A 20,933-nucleotide genomic window follows, 5' to 3' on the forward strand; every position below is an offset into this window, starting at 1 on the left:
TTTATCCTCACCTGAGGATATTTTTCCTTTTTTTTTTGTACAGATAGAGTGGGAGGGAGAGAGAGGAAGGGAGAGAGAGAGAGAGAAACATCGATGTGAAGGGACACATCAAGTAGCTGCCACCCGCACGACCAACCAGAGCCGGGGACAAACTGCAACCGAAGTACGTGCCCTTAGCGGGAACCGAACCTGGGTCTCTCCAGACCGCAGGCCAACGCTCTAACCGCTGAGCCAAACTGGCCAGGGCTTCTTGTTGCTTTTATGGAGCAAGAAATGTTCAGAGTCGTGGTTCTTTATGCCACCATTTTTGCTGATGTCCACTCGTGGAAAATAGGGCAAGTATTGAACCTGAAATTAAGGTCCTGTTTCTCAGCTTAGTGTTGGTTCAGGGCTGACCAGTTAACCAAGGAATCTAAACTTTTATTTCTGTGTCTTAAAAATGGGCATATTAATACCTACCTCTCAGGATTATGGTAGAGATTAAGTGAGATAGAGTATTTAACAATGTAATGGATAAAAACTAATCTGTAAATTCTGTCAAATGGAAGGACACATAGGGAGTTTCAAAGGCCAAAATGAAAAAAAGATGGTATCATTCTGGTTTTATTTTTATGGAAGCAGAACCACTTTGAGAATTTGGGGAATAAGGAGCTTCCTAAAGAAATTAGATTTAACAAATGTGGAAAGAAGAGCTGGGCAAATGAAGGTGTGGAAGAGGGAGTAAGATGACCAGGGTAAGAACCTCTGACTGGTCCACTCGAAGAGCCTGCACAGGTGGAGGAGTCAGAACTTAAGGGGAAGCTGGAAGCCGACAGACTGGAAAGCTGTTGTATCTATGTGGCCGCCAGCCCTGTGGGTCCACAGTGAAATGTCTGTTGGTGGGCTTGGGAGTGCTGTTGGTTTTCGGGGCCAATGATTGGAAAGACAAGCTGGACACACACAGCAAGGACAAGCAGGGATCTTCAGGACATATCTGCATCTTTTTTGACACCATATTTAACCATGACCAAGAATAAAGGCTGTTGTTTTACTTCTGCCTTTCAAATGCCCAGCAGGTTCCCTTCTGGCCAACTCTAACATGAAATCTGAAGGGAGAGGGATTTTAGGAAAGGTAGTTTCCAGTTAAGGAAGTTGCCATATAGCATAATCCAGCACGTGTGACTGTGCAGTGGTTCATCTCTTTAACATGGGAGTTTGCTTATTTGGAAAGTATGAAATTACTAACAGGTACAGGGTATTTTATAGATTGTGTTATGTAGTTAAAATAGAGTTTTTCATTTGGGGAAATTTATAATTTCTTCAGACAAGGTTTAGATATTCAACCATTCTCAGAGCCTTTAAGAACAAAAATAACTAGTAACACATAAGTATTTATTTTACATATTTTGTTTTATTTACTACATGATTTCTTTGGAGGTAATATATCAAATGAATTTTTATAAATTGAACATTTTCCTAATAAGTTACAGTATCAAGAATATGATTATTTCCAACTGGTTTTTGTTTGACGTTGGCACACAATTTTTAAAACTGGGTTTCTTGAATTTTATTAGCATGATGTCATCAAGGTCATAGACTGGTGAGGTCTGATGGGATAGTGAGACAAGCAAGTTCCTTGCAGAAATTATACCATCAAGTCCATGTAATTTTGAAGCAAGATAGGAAAGTGTACTTCTCTTTAGGTAGTGAAAGTCCACTCTCTCAGATGTTGTCTGCTTATTGGGTAGAAAAAAAACATAATTGCTGTATTAGCACTTGCTTACCAAGTCTCAGGGGCTGTGGTGATTTGTTCCAGCACAGAGATCATGTCTGGAGCAGTAGGTATAATTAGAGCTACTATTACACCAAGTTTATAATCTGTGATATTTTCCAGGACCCATCTGTGTTCTGCTCCATTTAAATGTGCAGGTCAAACCACCCATATAACCATACTCACAAGCACACACTTCACAGTATCTTTCAAGTTGGTGATAGTGGCGCCCATTTCTGAGGTCTGCATAGATATGCAGTATCACTTGGTTTTTTTCTTTAAATGGGGGAGGAAGCTTCAGGGCTTTTCACTTGGCCTTTATTCCGCAGTAGCACTCACGGAGGGCTCTGCTGGCTGCTGCTATTTCTAATTCAACTCTATATTCAAGAATGAGGGAAGTAAGCACTGGTTGGGTTCAGAGACTTACTGGGTCTACCACGGATAGACTGACCACCATAGTGCTGTTCTGGGTCCCAAAGAATTAGCATTGACTGAGAGCTAATCAACCCTGAAAGGTTCTTTTTCCCCAGAATATAATTACCTGGTAAATAGTTATGATTCCTTCTTCGGGGAAGACCAGGGAAGAAAATTATGGTGTATATTTGTTGTGTTATTGCCCAGCCCTTCCTCACCAGTGTTGGCTTCTTTCTTGATTTTGTTTCAGAGGCTCTGAGCCTGTAAAGTGACTCAGGGATAGAAACTGGGTGAAAGACAATGTTTTTGCATGGTGACTCAGGTCACACATCTGGTCTATTTCTATTCCTTCTTCTTTTTAAAAAATATTTTTAAAAAATAGATCAAGTTAGAGTTTAGTTGGCTGTGTATCTAATTTGGTCCTATGTCTTCATGGTCAGTCAGCCACCACCTAAGACCACGCTGGCTGCACCACTCTGATCAGGTGGTGCCCGTTAGCTCGTCTTGCTTCCAGGGTCACGCCACTCTCCACTGCCTCGTGTTCTAGTCGTCCCTGCCGAAACCAGGAAGCTCATTTCAGTAGAAGGATCTCCAGGCTCTTCCCCTGGCTTACACAGGACATCTGTACTGCTTCTCAGGGATGCCGGCCCTTCCATACGCAGTGCATTTCTCAAAGCCAAGGTGAAAGGAGTATCCCTGGGTCCTCTTGGGGGACACGGCTGGGTGAACAGGTTGCAGATGCTAAATTAACAACAGCCTTTTCTTGCTAAGATGTTGGATTCTTCATTTTTTTTTTTTTTTTTTTTATCCTCACCCGAGGACATTTTTCTATTTTTTTGTACAGATAGAGTGGGAGGGAGAGAGAGGAAGAGAGAGAAAGGGAAACATCGATGTGAAAGGGACACATCGAATGGTTGCCACCCGCGCGACCAACCAGGGCCGGGGACAAACTGCAACCGAGGTACATGCCCTTAGCGGGAACCGAACCCGGGTCTCTCCGGACCGCAGGCGGACGTTCCAAACGCTGAGCCAAACCGGCCAGGGCAAGATGTTGGATTCTTGCCCCCACATGACACCAAGGGATTCCTGGCACCTCAGCTTTAGTTGTGGCCATGTTTGAGTCCAGGTGTTAGTCAAGCAATGGAGCAAATAGTTTAGAATCATCTCCAGCGGCTTGAGTTAGCCCTGTGAATGAAACATTTCTGATGGGCATCTACATTCAGCTGATTGGAAAAGTATGATTCGCCCTGATAGGTTTGGTTCAGTGGTTAGAGCGTCGGCCTGTGGACCAGAGAGGCCCGGGTTCAGTTTCCGCTAAGGGCACGTACCTCGGTTGCAGTTTGACCCTGGCCCTGGTTAGGGTCATGTGGGTGGCAACCACTCAGTGTGTCTCTCTCGATGTTTCTCTCTCTCTTCCTCCCTCTCTCCCTTCCCGCTCTATCTGAATATAAATGCAAAAAATGTCCTCTGGTGAGGATTAACAAACAAACAAACAGAAAAGTATGATCCTTTTTGCCTATGGTCGAACAGTCTTGGACTCTCTTTTTCCACATGGTCCCAAAGTTTTTCCTCTAGAAATGAACAATATCTTGCAGTTTTTTTCTGTGGAAGTCTGTTTATATGTTTGGAGGCCATGGGGGATGGAGGAGATCAGGTGTGAGGAGAGCTGGTGTTCTCTTGTGTGACAACTGCCTGAGCTGGCTGGAGTCCTCGTTCTGCCTTTAAGCAAGGTGGCACTCATCTTATCAGACAGGGAGGGCCCGCCTCTGCTGGATCCTCAGTAGGGTTTAGGGGTTCCTGTTAGCCAAGCCATCCCAAATGTCCCCATTTAAATTCCCTCCCTCCCTCCCTTCTTCCTTTCTTTTTTTCATCTCACTGGATTTATTTTGAGTCTTATACTTTCACTGATCAATGCCCTTCCCTGCTCCAACCCTCTCGCTCTAACAACTGCTGCAGTTATTGTTGCTATTTAACAAACTGTGTCAGCTTAGGTGGCTTAAAACAGCATTAATTTACCTCTCATTGTTTCTGTGGAGCAGAAATTTAGGGATGGCTTGACTGGGCCACTTGTGTGAGAAAGATGAGGTGATACAATAATAACTGTAAATGAATTTTGATAAATTGAACATGTGCATGAGTAGCCCTAGAGAAATCAATAAAAAAATAATAAAATGATGTGTAGCTAAAAAGCAAAGAGGAAATAAGACGAATGACTGAAACATATTTGATTAATCCAATCAGATGCCTTGCCTTTCTCATAGAGCTGGTGAAACTGAATTCATCCTGTACTGTAATTCAGCAACACTGCCGGAGCAGTGTCTATATTTGTATCTTGGCTATACCAGCTTGATAGTTAAAAGGGAAAAGAAAATCTTTTAGGTAGTCATAGAAATTCCCTGGTTGTCTTTGAAAATGTAAAACACGGTGTCATTGCCTTGTTTGAGCTGTGTAATGAATTTAGAAGTAGCCAACCTACCTTACACGTGTGTTCTCTCACCGTACCCTATCACTCAGCGCACAAAGCCTTGCATTAGATAGTGCTTCATTCTAGTTACCACAGGTGATAACTTAAGTAATCTTTTTATCAGTGGACTAACAGTGTTCTACTCTTTCATGATCACTTGGATCCTCATTGTCTTCAAATCCAACCAGATTAGATAACTAATCACAAATACTCATTTTCTAAAGGGTATGTTGCCTATAAGCACTTCTATAACCAGTTACTATGATGGCATTGTTTAATTCAGACCACAGAATGCACTGGATCTAGTTAAAGCAGGAAAGAACTGATTAAGTACGTTAGCTGGCAGAATTTCTGGGAGGGTGTGGGTGTCGTGTTTCAGTGCCATGCAGCAGGAGAAGTGCCTGCAGATGCAGTGTGAGAGCATTTCAGCACGAATCCTGCGTGGTCACAGTGTTACACGTGATGTGGTTGACTGTGCTCTCTGAGAGAGAGATTCAGCCAACTTTATGAGAGAAGGGGGGAGAGAGAGAGAGAGAGAGGTGACCTTACAGAATTCTGGTTAGATGCATTAATTAATAACTATTGTATTATCTGTGAATAAAGGAATTATATCGGTTATATTTTAAAACTTCATATTTATTTTAGATATTTAGGACTTAGAACTGTTTTTCCTCAGAATGTATTTTATAAATTCTGGTTCCATTTTCAGACTAGGCTTAAAGAGCCTCCATAACCCATACTGTATCAGGAATGCAGAAGAGCCAGCATCCAAAGACAGCATTCCAAAACTGTGGAAGCATACCTGTCTTGTAAAAGATTGTACAAAATTTAGGCTGCTTAAATTAAGAATGATAGATATGTCCAACCTAAAGAAAATCCAATGCACAGGCTTTAAGACTGCCAACTATGAGAGTTAGGGAGTCTAAAGTGTCCTTTTAGCTACTACAGGGTGGCCTCCTGGCCACCTTCACCCACTGTGGCCATGGCAGCCTGGGGATTTTGGCGGCTCCACTGCTGTTCTGTGGAGTGATTGTGTGAGGATGAACAGCAGCCCTGTTTCCATGCTTCCCGGTCTCTGTTGAACTCAATCAGAAATGGAGTCATGGACACTAGTGTGGTACCAAGTGCAGAATTAGCTCGGGTGGGGAGGTGAGTCTGCATGTGAACACGTGAGAATGATACCCAAGCCTGTGCAGTGTGTGGTCCTTAACTGCTAAGCGAATGGATTGTCTGGAAGCAGATAGATCTGTGTTGGCAGGTTTTATCCGGGAGGGAAGATGTAGTTTGGTTAAGAGGTAGGTGCTTAAAGGTGCCTATTGAATTGTACCCTCTTCCTTCTTTTATAAATGTCTCAGAATCCCAGGCTCCCTGAGTTTACCACTTTAAAAAAGGAAAAACATGCTCGTCAATGCCGTTGGATAGAGGTGAATTAAAGGTGCCGCTGCTCTAACAAATGAAGGGACAGCCAGAGGGGGGAGCAGGGAACTGGGGAGCAAAATGGGTCCCCCAGATTGTGACGTAAGCTTCTCCTTGGTGCCTTTCCTGAGGGCTCTAGATGCCAGCACAGCAGCGCCCCCCTCTGATTCCCTACCTTCTCTTTCACGTGCACCCTGTTTGTTTCTCATTGTCTCCTTGTCAGCCTGTGTCCTCGATGCATGAAATAACCCGGTCATCTCAGACTCTGGAAATAAAATAAAATGTTGGATTATGTGGGGGGGAAAGATGTATATATCCTAAAAAGATAGCAATTTCATTATTTCCGTTTTTTCTAGGCAGAAGAAATCCTTAGGCAAGAGCTGGAGAAAAAGGAAACACCCAGTTTGTACTGCCTGCTTGGCGATGTCCTCCGCGACCACTCTTACTACGACAAGGCCTGGGAGCTGTCCCAGCACCGCAGCGCCCGCGCCCAGCGCTCCAAAGGCCTCCTGCACCTGCGGAGCAAGGAGTTCGCCGAGTGCGTGCAGTGCTTCGAGCGCTCCGTGAAGATTAATCCCATGCAGGTCAGTGCCTTTGATTGCGGTTCTTACTGAATGAGTGAGTACCCGCTTCCGTCCTGATGGCTGCTGAGCGTGTCTTTGAGAGCTGGGAGTCCGTCTCTGATGCATGTCTTGCTTGTCAGTGACGGTGGGTGAGTAGGCCTCCCTTACTCACTTTCTGTTGTTTCTCTTACTGACTTTTCTGTTTCATTTTGTTATTTCTGTTAGTCGTCCTTAAGGCAAATATAGCTATTAAAATTAGGTTCCATTTTGAAAAGCTATGTTAGGAAGGAAATGAATCAGAAGTAAAATTACAGACAGCATAGGACTGCAAGTAATTGCTGAAATCAATAATGAAAGAAAAGCTTTTGTGTAAACAGGGTAACATAGAACGGATTGTTGTTCATCGTAGGAAAACATGTTTACCAAGCATTTGCTATGAGCCAGGCACCGCACTGGACCTTTGCCAGCGGGTGGACCCAGACGACCCGACTCTGGAGCCCGCACGCCTTTGTTTCAGTGGTGGTGAAAAGCACGTCCCATAATTCTTCCGTCTTAACCATTTCTGACAGTTCAGCGTGTTAAGTGCGTTCACACTGTTGTGCGAGCATCACCACCGTCCATCTCCACCACCTTTTCATCTTGCAGAGCCAACTCCCTATTCCCGCCCCCTCTAGTTGCGAGCAGTCGTTCTGCTTCCTGCCTCTGACTGACGACTCCAAGCACCTTGTAGGCGTGGAATCATACAGCACATTTCCCTTTGGGACTGGTGCAGTGTCCTCAGGTCCATCGTGCTGTAGCTTGTGTCAGGATGTGCTCCCTCTTTAAGGCTGAACCCCACTATGTGGATACACCACGTTTGGCTGGCCGTTCACCTGTCAGCGGGTACTTGGGTCGCTTCAGCCTCTTGGCTGTTGTGAAGGATGCTCCCATGAGCACGAGTGCGCAGAAATGGTCATTTTTGAACTTGGTAGACTCAGAGCTTGTCTTTTACAGTGAAAACAGATCACTGTCTTTTTTTCTTTCTTTCAATGTTTATTACTTTATTTCCATTACAGATGTTTCTCCTTTTTCCCCCATGGACACTCTCCTCCCCATCCTGCCCCTCTCAACCCCCCAGCATTGTTGTCTATGTCCCTTGGTTACGCTTACATGCACAGATCACTGTCTTTTCAACATTCAAGCATTGACATTGTCCTCCCGCCTCCCTGGCCACTACTCCTCCGCCTTCTCTGCTGGTTCCTACATGTGCCCTAGGGCCCTGTCCTTGGGCCTTATCTTGTCTCTGCTCTCCCCCTTGGTTCATCCCTAGCTTTTAATACTGTCTGTACACTGACAACTTCCAAAATTTATTGCCAGTCCAGTTTTCTCCTACACTCCTGTTTCTGACTGCTTCCTTAGTCTTCCCATTTGTGACTCTTACATTTCCAGGGTCCAGAGTCCTGTCCTCTCCCTCCTGAAAACTCCCCACCAGGGTCAGCCCCACTGGGTCTTAGGGTCATCCGTGAGTCTTCTTTCTCTTCCACCACATGTCTGCTCCATCAGTAATCCTAGCAGACTGCCTTCCTAACACATCTAGAATCAGACGACGTCTTGCCACCTGCGGCGTTCTGAGTCAGCGCCCTATGGTCTTTCCCCTGATTGACATGTTGTCTTCTCACCGTCTTCCTATCTCTGTGCTTGTCCCCATCAGCTTGTTCTCAGTGAGCGCCCAGATCGTCCTTTCAGATGCAAGTCAGGGGTGTCATCTCTGCTCCATTGCCTGGTGACAACTGCCAGAGTCCCTCTCAAGTCTTCCTCAACTTGCCTCCTGTTGCTTCCTTCCCTTCCTCCTCCCACCCCCCGCTCCCTCGGCACACTGGCCTCTGTGTACTCACTCCCCTGAATACTGCAGGCACATCCTGCCTCAGGCCTCAGCACCTGCTGCTCCTTTGCCTGGAATGTTCTTCTTGTGGTTATCTGCGCACCTTGCTCCATAGCCTCATCCAAGTCTGCTCAAATACCACTTTCTCAGAAAGGCCTTTGTGATCATTCTATTTTAAATCACATCTCCGCCTTATACTCCTTAATTTCCTTTTCTGCATTATTTTTCTTCATAGCACTTAGAACCTTCTAATATCACATATAGCTTACATAAAAAAATTCTCTTTCTCCTCCACTAGAAGTAAGCCTTATGAAGGCAGAAATCCCATCTGTGTTTTTGTACTGCTGTAACAGTGCCAAGCACTGGGTATTCAGTGAATATTTGTTGAATGAGTGAATAGATAATATCTTTAACCATCTATTCAGATAAATATACTGATGGTCTGCTGCGCACACAGCATTAGCCCAAGGATGGAGCAGTAGCAGCATGATCACCAGGTAGTTCTGTCTGTACCCCTGGTACAGTCCAGGCACAGAGACTGCGGCCGAGTACGCGAGGCAGCAAAGAAAGAGAGAGAGTTACTCGTAGAGCACTAGTTACATAGAGGCCAGAGGGAATACTCCTGCCCTCCGTGACATGGAGAGGGTGTTGGACTTGGCTTTAAAGACACATAGTACTTAAAGAGGCCCAGGAAGGGCAGTGGTGAGGGCGTTCCGGGAAGCTGAGCAGTATGAACAAAGCTCTAGAGACAGACAAAGAAGGGGTGTGTGTGAGTGTTGGGGTGCAGAGGGGTGAGTGAAGAGGCTCGATTTTCAGAGTCAGAGGGAATAGAGCAGTGCTAGTGGGAAAGCTAGACCGGAGCCAGAGCACGAAAGTCTTCACTGTCTTCGGCAGATAGGGCATTGGGGGTTGATCTGTGTTTGCCATCGCTGGATGAAGGAATGTGTGCTCATGGAGGTAATTTAGGAATATTGTTTTGGCAGCACAGTGGCCTTGGAGGAAGCTCAGTGTAGGCAGGGTGAGGAGACGAAGCAGTCTAGCGTGACGGGGATCGGGGTGGAAGGGCTGCAGGAAAGAAGGGCTGGTTGTGAGGGAATTTGCGAGGGAGGACTTGACAGGGCTTCATGGTCTCATATAATTTTGAACTAATTATTTAGCGAGACCAAAAAACGACAGTTGTTCAGAGCAGCACAGACAGATGTCATGGGAGGCTATTTTGCAGTCTGTCCTATGGACCCGCTTCAGGCAGGCTGCAAGCCATGCCGGAATGTACAGGCACTTGCTGCTGCCGTGGACAGGCTGCTGCAAGGGGCGAGCCTGAGCACCGCAGGCTCCTGACTGTGGTCCAGGTTTGAGCCGTCTCTGAGGAAGGACAGCTCCCGTGTGCTCCTACCTCCGTTAAGTCCTGGAGTAAAAGGAAAACAGAAAAACTGAATTTAAAGCATTCTACCTGCTTTTGTCACACATGTCCATGCAATTAGGTTTAATAACAAGATTTAGGCAAAATGAGAGTGATATTTGAATGGCTTTTGTGCATTGTAATGACTTTCTGAAATCAAATTGATATAAAAATATGTGTTTGGTCTTATGGATCAAGGATGGTCTGCAAAATGCAACATGTCATCTGTGGTGCATTTGTTAGACAACCAGAAGACGTGTATGCCATTCACAGCATCTGTGCTTTGGAGATTGCTAGCTGTCATTCACTTACAAATTCATCAGAAAAATGTCAGTGACATGGTATTAGAATCAGATATGACCAAGGAACAGATTAAAATAAATGAATACCTAAGAACAATTAAAGTAATACGAATTCCGTAACATATTGCAGAAGTGTCCAGATGTCATAAATGTGTAGCTTGATTGATATTTCTTTTGTTAGTTTTAAATGTTCAGGTAATCAGCACTTAAACTTTTAAAATTTTAATATACAGTGTTTTTATTTTTCAAAAATAATTTTACTGCTGCAAACAGTTTTCAAATGCAATGATCTTATAGATCCCTGATAGAGTAAAACCAATTTGTTGATCAGCAATTTGTTGGCCAATAAATTAGGTCTTTTTTAAGTCATATCATTTTAATTATTTTAAATGCTCCATTTTACTTTAAAAATGTTGCAGTTTGAACATTGCATTATGTGGCTGCCTAACTAGGTGTTATCGAGATCCTGCTGGGCACCAGGCCGTGGGAATGAATTTGGCTGTGTCAGCCGATCAGCAGAGAGCAGAGAGTTCCGCTGGGAAATGATAGGAACAGAACTAGTTAGTGAAGGGTCTCAGATGCCTTTCTTCAGGGTTATCTAGCCGTCTGGATGTGGAAGTCGGTTGTGGTTTTGAATAAAAGAGTGATATGTCAAGAGCGGTCTTATAGGAAGTTTAAATAAAGAATGACTGTCGTGGATGCCTGCCAGTGGCTGTAGCAGGAGGGCGGAGAGACGGAACAGGCTGAGGTCTCTTTACAAAGGGAACGTTTCTGCGCTTCATTCATTGAGCTGCCAGGAATGAGGGAATCCAAGAGGATGTCAGTTTTCTCAAGTGTCATATTGAAAAGGAAAGTGTCCCTGTCGAGAGATACCGAGACTTTAGGAGGAAGGGGAAGTACCTTCGGCATGGGGAGACGTGCTTTTGGGTGTTGACTGTGAGGAGATGTCGCTGTATCTAAGCAGAGGTCTGAGAGTTCACAGGACATAAAACCTGAAGCTCCTAGTGAGGCCAGAACACAGCTTCCAGGCTGGGGCTTTTCCATGGCGTCAGGCGAAGCCATGCCAGTGAGTGAGATCTTCACAGAAAACTGTGGGAAGAGGACACCAGGCAAACCCTGACCTCTGGGCGTCTCCCGCAGCTGGAGGAAGGAGAAGAAAGAGCACCAATAAGTAGCATTTAAACGTAGCCCTCCCGAAGGAAACCAAGGAAGGGACTCATGGAAACTAAAGGAAGGTTGTTGGTGTTTTGGGATGATTCAGCACATGACAGGAAGTGAGTCTCTACAAGACCAGGGAATTTTAGAGAAACCGAGGCAGCCCTTCCCAGCCCATTCTTACAGCACACCAGACTTCTGTGATATACTCTGTGGTTTTAATGATCCTGGGAACTTATACTCTGTCTTGATTTGTAGGGGTGAACTTTATGTCTCATTTTAGTGTTTGAAAGAAGAAAATCTTATTTGAAATGGATTTACTGAGTTTGTGTTGTGAACTTGTATTAGTGGTGCTGGGAAGACACAAGGAGGTTGGCTCTCACATTGCAGTGGAGAAGACAGGGTGAACATATGCGCATAATGTGTAGAGAAAAAGAGATTCTTTCCTTTTTGTTCTTCATTTCTCATATTGGTAAGCAATAAAAGATGAAACTCTTCAGGTCTATCTTGCATAACTGCCAAGAAATACAAGCACTGGGGTAACATCTGGGCTGTAGCTGTGAGTGGAGGGCAGACGGGCGGGCAAGAGCTCTGCTGCCACGGACCTGATTCTGAACCCTGGGAGCCCTAGGTCCCGTCTCCTCATTGCCAGGTGCAGATTGTAATCCCTGTCTCAGTTCGCTGCTGGGAAGATGAGAGCTAGGATGTGCCAAGTGTCCAACACAGTCCCTGGCTCTTAGTAAGCTCTCGGTCACAGGAGAGACGTAGTGGGGGTTTCCCCTCCTGCCTGTCGCAGTGTGGTAGTAATGGTGGTGGAAAATCACTGTTGCTTCTTAATCTGTATCCTGAAAATAGGGAGCTACCTCCGACAGCAGAGTCTCAGATGCAGGTGACACGCCAGCACCTGTGTTACCTCACCCTGTGCATTCTCGTAAAGAGTGGGCAGAGATGAGAACCACAGTGACCAAAGCGAGGGCAGGAAGAAGAGGAGGGCGTTCAGTCGTTAATAGCCTGTCTAGTAAAAGAAAAACGTGTGCATACAATTGTGTTGGTCCTATAGTTTAAAGGAAGACACTGAAATAGAGGAAAGTATTCCTTTTGAGCAGTGGTTCTCAACTTGTGGTTCGCGACTGCTTTGGGAGTCGAACGACCCTTTCAGAGGGGTCGCCTAAGACCATCAGAAAACATATTTCCCATGGTCTTAGGAACCGAGACAGCGCTCCTCTGTCCGTCTCCAGGCGGGTCCGCCCACGTGCAGAGACGCCACATACAACGTGAGGAACTGTATTAAAGGGTCGCAGCATTAGGATGGTTGAGAACCACTGCTTTAGAGAGAGAAAGCTGGCAGGTTAAAACTAGTCTTTTCCTAGGGAAAGTAACTTAGGACTTGGAAATGAGAAATTTGGTTACAAAAGAGTGGGTGGTAGACATTTTTTAAACTATGGGCGCCATGCACCACTTTAGGAAAAGCTACTACCAGAGAACGTTGATATCACTATCTTGGATTTGGCTTGAGTCATTTCCTGTTTAATGAAACCACATACAACAATGTATCTGCATTTGGGGTCCTGGGAATGAGTCAGGGATGTAGGAAGGAGAGAGTGGAGCATGCAACTTGGCTTTAGGATTCCATTAAAATATGTTAACTTGATTATATGTGATGTCAGAAAAATTCAGTCAGTCCTGTAAGGAAAAGTAGCAAAAAGTGTGTGAAGAAACGATCACTCATCCTGCAGAAACCTTGGAGGAGGAAGGAGATCTGAGTAGTGGCTCATAATGAAAGGACCTTGTAATAAATAAGCAGATGGCTTCTTTGCAGATGTACTCTAAATGCCCTTGTAAAATCAACTGTTTGTAAGACGAATCCACGCCCGTTGTGTAGTGGTGCTTCATCTTCTTCGCTAGCCCAGGGTTGCAAGTTTTAATTGCCACTTTATTGTCAAGGTTTCCTAAGTATTGCAGTCACTCACTTCATCACACACCGCACACCAGGAACCAGGACCAGTTGTGTGGTTTAGGCAAATTACTTCCTTTGTAGGTCTCATTTTGCTCTGGGCCTCTTTTGAATTGATTTCTAAGGCCTGTGATTGAACGGATTCCCTCCCAGCTCCTCAAACCTGCTGATTCTAAGTACTGTTCCATTTGTATGACCAGTGTGCTTGTTCTGCCACTAGATGGCACTAGTGTACCTTTCAACCTGGTCACCTGTGTTTTCAGAATCTGGGGTCTGAAGGAGCCTTGGAAATTTTGCTTATTCCAACCCCTGTTAAACAATTGGGGAACTGAGGCTCAGAGGTTAAGTGACATGGCCAAGGTCATACAGTTACTCAGAACCTCTTGAATCCCAGGCATCCATCTTTACATTCCACTGTTTCCTAGGGAAATTTATGAGGGGAGTTCAAAAAGAGACCATGTTCTCAACCATTCCTGTTGTTTGTTAATTATTAAAAAAAAACTTAAAACCCTTCTTCAAGTACACACGTTATCACATTTAAAATAAATAGTTGGCCTGCGTGTGTTTTGTATTCCGTGCCCCCCCCCCCCCCGAAGGAAGCTGCAATCATAAAGATGATTGCCCGCCTGGGACCAGCTTGCCTTTGCCCTTGCCCAAAATAAGCCCTACAGAAACCTCAACCACAGCCTTGATTCTTCCAGACGATTCTTTGCTCCTGCCCAGGCCCTCTGATAAGAGCTGGCCGTCCATTCTTGTTCATTTTTGCCCACCTGCCCACTCAAGAGAGCTCTGGGGCAGCGGGGAGTAGATATTCCCAAATTCTTAAAGATATTGTTCTTCTCGGTTCTCCAGCACCTGCCCACTGCCCTCCTCACCCCGCCTCAATCGGTGACAAGGATGGTATTGCCATAAACCATGGTTGTGGGGGCAGAGCGGTGGAGTGGGGCAGTATGGCCATGCAGAGAAGGGGGGACTCTGGGGTCTCACACACCTGGTCGAATCTTCCCGCTGTTGCTGATTGAGACCCCCCCCCCATCACCCTAAGGAGGGTGACAGTTGCTGCCTTGAGCGGCTGCTGTGAGGAGTAGACGCGGTGATGCATGGCAAGCGTGGTGTCCATGCTTAGCACACAGAGATGCTCATAGTGCCAGTCACTGTGGTCGCTGTTGGATAGAGAGGAGCGGGAGTGGCTGTCGTGGATGACAGGTAGGAGCCTAGGGAGGGCTCCGCCAGGAGCACTGGCTTTTTTGTTGGAGAAGGGAGGCTGTGTCAGTGTTTCAGACAAATCGTGTAGAACTGTGCTGCCCAGTCTGGCGCCCACCAGCCACATGTGGCGGCTGAGCACTTGAAACGCGGCTGAAATTGAGGCGTGTTGCAAGTGTTGGATACACATCAGATTTCAAAGATGAAAAACTGTATGCAGTATGAAGAAATGAATATAAAAATCTCAATAATTTTGGATATGTAGAGTCAAAGAAACTGCTATTAAAATTAATTCCAGCCCTGGCCAGTTTGGCTCAGCGGTTAGAGTGTCCGCCTGCGGTCCGGAGAGACCCGGGTTCGGTTTCCGCTAAGGGCATGTACCTCGGTTGCAGTTTGTCCCCGGCCCTGGTTGGTCGTGCGGGTGGCAGCCACTCGATGTGTCCCTTTCACATCGATGTTTCCCTCTCTCTCTCTTCCTCTCTCTCCTCCCACTCTGTCTGTACAAAAAAAAAAAAAAAGTAAAATTAATTCCATCCATTTATTTTTACTTTTAAACTTGGCTACTAGAAATGCAATGAGGCTAGCATGATGTTTCTAGAGCACTGGACCAGAAGATAGAGCTCTAATTTGGAGAATCATGTGAGAGGTGTATTATTTGTTTTGAGGTTTCTTTAGATTTTTTTCTTTTATGATGTTCTCTTCTTAAGAGCATGACCGTCCTGAATCAAGATGCCAGTCACTATTGGTAATAATAGTTTGCATAGTAGTTTAAAATAAAAAAAGTAAAAAGGCACCCAATATTCTTAGTCCCCCAAATTCTGAGGCCCTCAATTGAGAAGCAAGGTATGAACGCATTATATGTGGCTTAGTGGGTCAGGCACAGCCACAGGAAGATCCTAGAGTTGTTTGTTTTACGCCATTTCATGAGTTCAAAGAATAGAGCGTGTACAAAATTCATCTCTCATTATAATTATGTATTATCAGTACTAGATGAAAATCTACTAGCAGTTGGTGATTCTAGAATTTTTCTTCAGATGCAAATCATTAAAACAACAACACAAATGACCAAGAGTAAAAAGAGAACCTTAATACATAGTAAGTCATCTGCCTGACTTTCATTAAATTTATTTTCACTTTAAGACACTGGTTTACAAAATATTAACTTGTTTCAAAACTTCAAGCTAAATAGTAACCTCATTACCAACTGTAAGATATAGAGCTATAAGATAATTGTTAATTTTAGACATTTGTAACCATTGTCTTTTCAGGTGGATTTGAAAAATGGGTTCTTTATTTGCATGTTGAATTTACACTTGCTGGTTTTTATAACAACACATGTGAAATAGTTTTGTGGGAAGTTGGTTCTTTGCTGATGCTGAAAGCAAGGAGGGCACATGCACTTTGAAAGCTTTGAGGGCAGTTCTCATGGTTTCTGAGTTAGTCCCAGAATGAGGTGTCCCTCGTTCCAATACACTGGCTGCCTCAATGCATTGGATATAAGATGCCATTCATTGTAAGAGGCACATTTATTTTAAGTGCCACCTTAATGCTGCCAGTGAAACTCTGACAAAGCTATTGCTTCTTAAGATGCATCTATTTCAGAGATGTTAACTGGTGAAAAGAAAGGGTACCTTGTAACTGATGAAATACACAGATTTTGAAACTTTCAACTTGGTTAGAAGTTAAAGATCTTGTTTGGTATATTGTTTTATAAATTAGCATCAGATTTCAGGCCCTCTAAGATTGTATCATATTTAGTGAGTGTGGTTTGGTGCATTGGAGCTCTTTTTACTTGATTCTGTAAATAACCCAATGAAAGAAAATGTAATTTTTAAGTTGCTGGAAGTCCCTTGATTCAAAAAAGTGGATTTCTAACTTTGTTTCAACTTGGTACCTCTGATTCTCCCTCCTCCTGCCTAGCACACACCCACATTTTTCTCAGCTGTCACCTGTCCCTGTGACAAAATCTGTTCTCCATACAACTCCTGATAGCAGTTATTTATAGCCTCTCATGAATTCAAGGCAAAGTGTTATAAACTGCCCAAGGCTGTTTGCATTCTAAGCCTTATCTCTAATTGCCGCTAAAAATCTTTATCTGCTTAAAGAACTTGCAGGTCTCACTTAGCCACATGGAACAAGTATAGTGGGAATTGCTGGGGAGGAGGGATGTAGGGGTAGCCTCCTGCTCTCCTCTGTGGAAGGCTGTGGACAGATAACTGAGCAGCTCGTTTCCTTTCCCACCGCGAAGTGTGCAGCCAGATCTGCCTGCTGGATCGCCGCCTTTGCCCTGGAAGCCGGGGAGAAAGTGGGCGCCTTCTGCTGCCGGCCACATGACTGTATCTGAAAGGAAAGCAAACTGGACTGGAATAGCTGCATTTCTGACTAATTTCATTGAATTTTTATCAGGTTTACTTTTCCTTTGATAGAGGCTATTGAATTTTAAGGAAACCCTGTGAAGTCAAGATTTCTTTTGTAATTTCAATAGCTACTTCCTAATTTACCTGTTTTCTAAATCTCTGTGTTTGCAAAGTCAGGCTTTCTTTCGCCTTTGAGATTCTGAGCCTGCTTTCTCAGTTATTTTCCGGCATGCCTCAGCAGACGCATGCTGGGGCCGTTCGAGTCTTGTAAGAGTAGGCAGTACCTGGGTCTTACTTAAAGATGAAAGCAAAAGTTTTTCTTCTCAAGTTTGTAGGACATTCACCAGCTGTGAATCTGCTGATACTTTGTATACTTTTTACTTTTTACATAGTTGATGCTCAGTAAAAATGTTAGGTTAATCTCACACTTATAATTTCAGGATTTATAAACAGAGCTCTCCATTACATTCATGGAGTTTGGTTACACAGAGTGGTTTTGCTCAGCAAAGGATGTGCAGTGATATTACACCTGCTTTCAGTGCCATATTAGCTTTGAAAATCATACAGGAAAATTCATCTCCGTTTGCTAAATTTACATTCTTTATAAAACGTAAGGGAAATATTTATTCTATGGCTCTGCATTCTTTACAATAGTATTTGTTGGTAGTATCTTAAATAGTGTTCAGATTACATCCTATAAATGTCTGTGTGTTTGAATGACTGACTTTTGGCCTTGCAGCTCGGGGTGTGGTTTTCTCTCGGCTGTGCCTATTTGGCCTTGGAAGACTACGGAGGGTCCGCGAAGGCGTTTCAGCGTTGTGTCACTCTCGAACCTGATGTAAGTTTGCTTGGTCTTCTTTTCATATTACAGCTCTAAATTGATACTGTCTGGGTTATTCAAAGTACTGTTGTTCAAAACAGTGATTCCTGTGGGCATCTAGGTTCAGCTGTGCGAGAGACTGTTCTAGAACTCTGCAGTGCAACATTGTGTCCAGTTAGCCTGCGATGTGCCTACTGCCTGCGCTTTAGAAACAGCATTGCTTTCATGTTGTGTTCTCATAATAATGGGAAAAAAAGAAGAAAAGAAGACCAAAAAATTCAGTTTTTCTGTATTTTATGTTAAAAAGAACAGCAATTCCTTTTGTGTTGGAGGAAAGTATATCTTTGGTATATAATTTATAAATCTAGAAATAAATGTCTTCTCACAATAGCTAAGTTATTCATGATTTTATGTAGAAACTAATTTTGATGAAACATTTTTCAGTTAAAAGCATACTTCTCTGAAGTATAAAGTGACACATATACGTTGTCATTTACTAACATGTGCTGCCTTTGTTAATTACATTATTAGAAAGTTCTTTTCATTTACAATATTTTTATATTTAACAGCTTTACTGAGGTGGTAAACAGTTCACATACCTACAGTTCATCCATTTATTTTATTTTATTTTTTATCCTCCCCCAAGGACCTTTTTGTATTTATCTTCAGGTAGAGCAGGAGGAAGAGAGAGAGAGAAACATCAAGGTTAGAGAGACACATGGACTGGTTGCCACCCACATGACCCCAACCAGGGCCAGGGACAAACTAGAACTGAGATACATGCCCTTAGCAGGAACCGAACCCGGGTCGCTCTGGTCCGCGGGCAGGTGCTCCAACCGCTGAGCCAAACGGGCCAGGGCTATGGTTCGTCCACTTGAAGTGTACAATTCATATATTCACAATTGTGCAATCATCAGCACAATCTTAGAACATTTTTATTATAATAAAAAGAAACCCTCTGTATCCATTTAGTAGTGATTCCCCATTTCTCTCAGACATATTCTACCCCCAACCCTGTAGCCCAACCCCAGCCCCAGGTAACCACTAATGTACGTTCCGTCTCTATAGATGGCCTATTCTGGCTGTTTCACATAAATGGAGTCATACACTGTGGTCTTTTGTGCCTGGCTTCTTTCACTTAAGATTAAGGTTTTTCTTTTATTTTTTGTATGTTATTTATTTATTTATTTTTTAGAGAGAGAGAGAGAAACATCAATTGGCTGCCTCCTGCATGCCCCTACTGGGTATTGGGCCTGCAACCTGGGCATGTGCCCTGACTGGTAATCGAACTGGGACCTCTCAGTCCATGGGATGATTCTCAATCCACTCAGCCACACTGGCCAGGCAGATTAAGGCGTTTATAATTCAACCCTGTCACATGTATCAGTACTACATCCTTTTTTATAGCCAAGAAATATTCCATTGTGTGGGCATATCATATGTTATTAGTCTGTTTATCGGTTGATGGACATTTGGACTGTTTCTACTTTTTGGCTATGAGGAATTTTGCTGCTGTGCACATTCATTTACATATTTTTATGTGGACATGTGTTTCTGTTTCTCTTGGGTATATACCTAGTAGTGGAGTTACTGGGTCATACGTTAGCTCTCTGTTTAAAATTTTGAGAAATTGCCAGACTGTCTTCTAAAGCACCATTTTGGATTCCCATTAGCAATGTATGAGGCTTCCAATTTTTCAACATCTTTGTCAACACTTATTATTATCTGTCTTTTTTTTTTTTTATAGCCATCCTAGTAGGTAGTATCTTATTGTGGTTTCAGTTTGCATTTCCTTAATAGCTAATGATTTTGAGCATCTTTTCATGCACTTATTGGCCATTTGTGTATCATCTTTGGATAAATGTTTATTTACATCCTTTGCCCATTTTTAAATTGATTGTCTTTTCATTTTGAGTTGTAAGAGTTCTGTATATATCCTAGATATAAGTTTCTTAACAGATATATGATTTGCAGATATTTTCTCCCATTTTGTAACATGTTTTTCACGTTTTTGATAGTATCTTTTGAAGTATATGTTTTTAATTTTGATGAGGTCCAACTTACCTATTTTTCTGTTGTTGCTCGTGCCTTTGGTGTCATATCTGAGAATCCACGGCCAAATCGAAGGTTGTGAAGATTTACCCCTATCTTTTCTTCTAAGAGTTTTATTGTTTTGGCTCTTACATATTTATGTCCATCTGTTGTTAAACTTAATCATTAAACTTACTACACTACGTGTCGTGATGGATGTTAACTAAACTTGTGGTTATCCTTGCACAGTATACACATATATTAAATCATTACGCTGTACACCTAAGATGAATACGATGTTATATATCAACTGTGTAGCAGTTTTAAAAACTAAACATCATTTCAGATAATGTATTCTTTTAGTTCCAAGAATTTTCATTTGGTTTTTACAGTTTTCATGTTTCTACTGAGATTTCCCAATTATGTTCATTTTTTCTTCATATCTTAGATCATGATGCCCTGGTTGATTTGGCTCAGCAGTTAGAGGGTTTGACCCATGGACCAAAGAGTCGCAGGTTCAATTCCCAGGGGCATGTACCTCAGTTGTGGGTTCAATCCCAGGTCTTGGTCGGGGTCATGTGGGAGGCAACCAGTTGATGTGTCTCTCTTACATTGATGTTTCACTCTCTCTTTCTTTTTCCTTTCCTCCCACTCTATCTGAAAAACTCAATGGAAAAATATCCTTGGATGAGGATTTAAAAAATATAATAATAAAAATAAAGTCCGTGGGTGCTTATTCTAACATCTTTAATTCTGTGTCTATTTCTATTATCTGATTTTTCCTTTTATTTCCCTGCTTATATGTATGCATGTCTACCAGTTTTTTGTTTGTGTTTTGGTGGATGCTATGTTTTTGAGTTTCTGGGTTTGGGCATTTGGTTAATTTACTTGTGTGTGGATCAGCATGATTTTACTCTTTGTTAGGGTGGGTCTGTATTTTGTGGTTGCAATCACCCTTCTCTTAAGATATAACCATTTGGGGGCAGCATTTAATGTGGCAGATGCTACATGCCATAAGCATCCTCCACTCCGGTTAGCTGGAACTTGAATAACTGTTGGCACAATGTGATGTCCAGAATCTGTGCGCTCACAGCTTTCTGGAAGTTATTCTCGCCAGGCCTCCTAGTGTTGTCCTGAACATGTGGAGCTTAGTATTCTGAAGCCAAGGACTCAATGAGATGCTTATTGAGATTCCTGGAGCTTATTCTCTGTGCCGATCTCTCTTCCCTGGTATCTTACCCTGC

The 20,933-nt window shown here is 43.4% G+C and overlaps 1 protein-coding gene across 4 annotated transcripts in view; it reads left to right on the forward strand.

The window, feature by feature from the left end:
• Window positions 1-20,933, forward strand: part of TTC27 (tetratricopeptide repeat domain 27) — a 162,549-nt gene that overhangs the window by 108,228 nt on the left and 33,388 nt on the right. For all 4 annotated transcript variants that reach the window (XM_036263218.1, XM_036263219.1, XM_036263220.1 and 1 more), the window contains 2 exons: window positions 6,401-6,628; window positions 17,578-17,676. In XM_036263218.1, coding sequence (XP_036119111.1) covers window positions 6,401-6,628; window positions 17,578-17,676 — 327 coding nt within the window. The remainder of the gene's footprint in view (window positions 1-6,400; window positions 6,629-17,577; window positions 17,677-20,933) is intronic.

This window comes from Molossus molossus, unplaced genomic scaffold (genome assembly GCF_014108415.1).
Source record: "Molossus molossus isolate mMolMol1 unplaced genomic scaffold, mMolMol1.p scaffold_m16_p_15, whole genome shotgun sequence".
NCBI classification, from domain to species: Eukaryota; Metazoa; Chordata; class Mammalia; order Chiroptera; family Molossidae; genus Molossus; species Molossus molossus.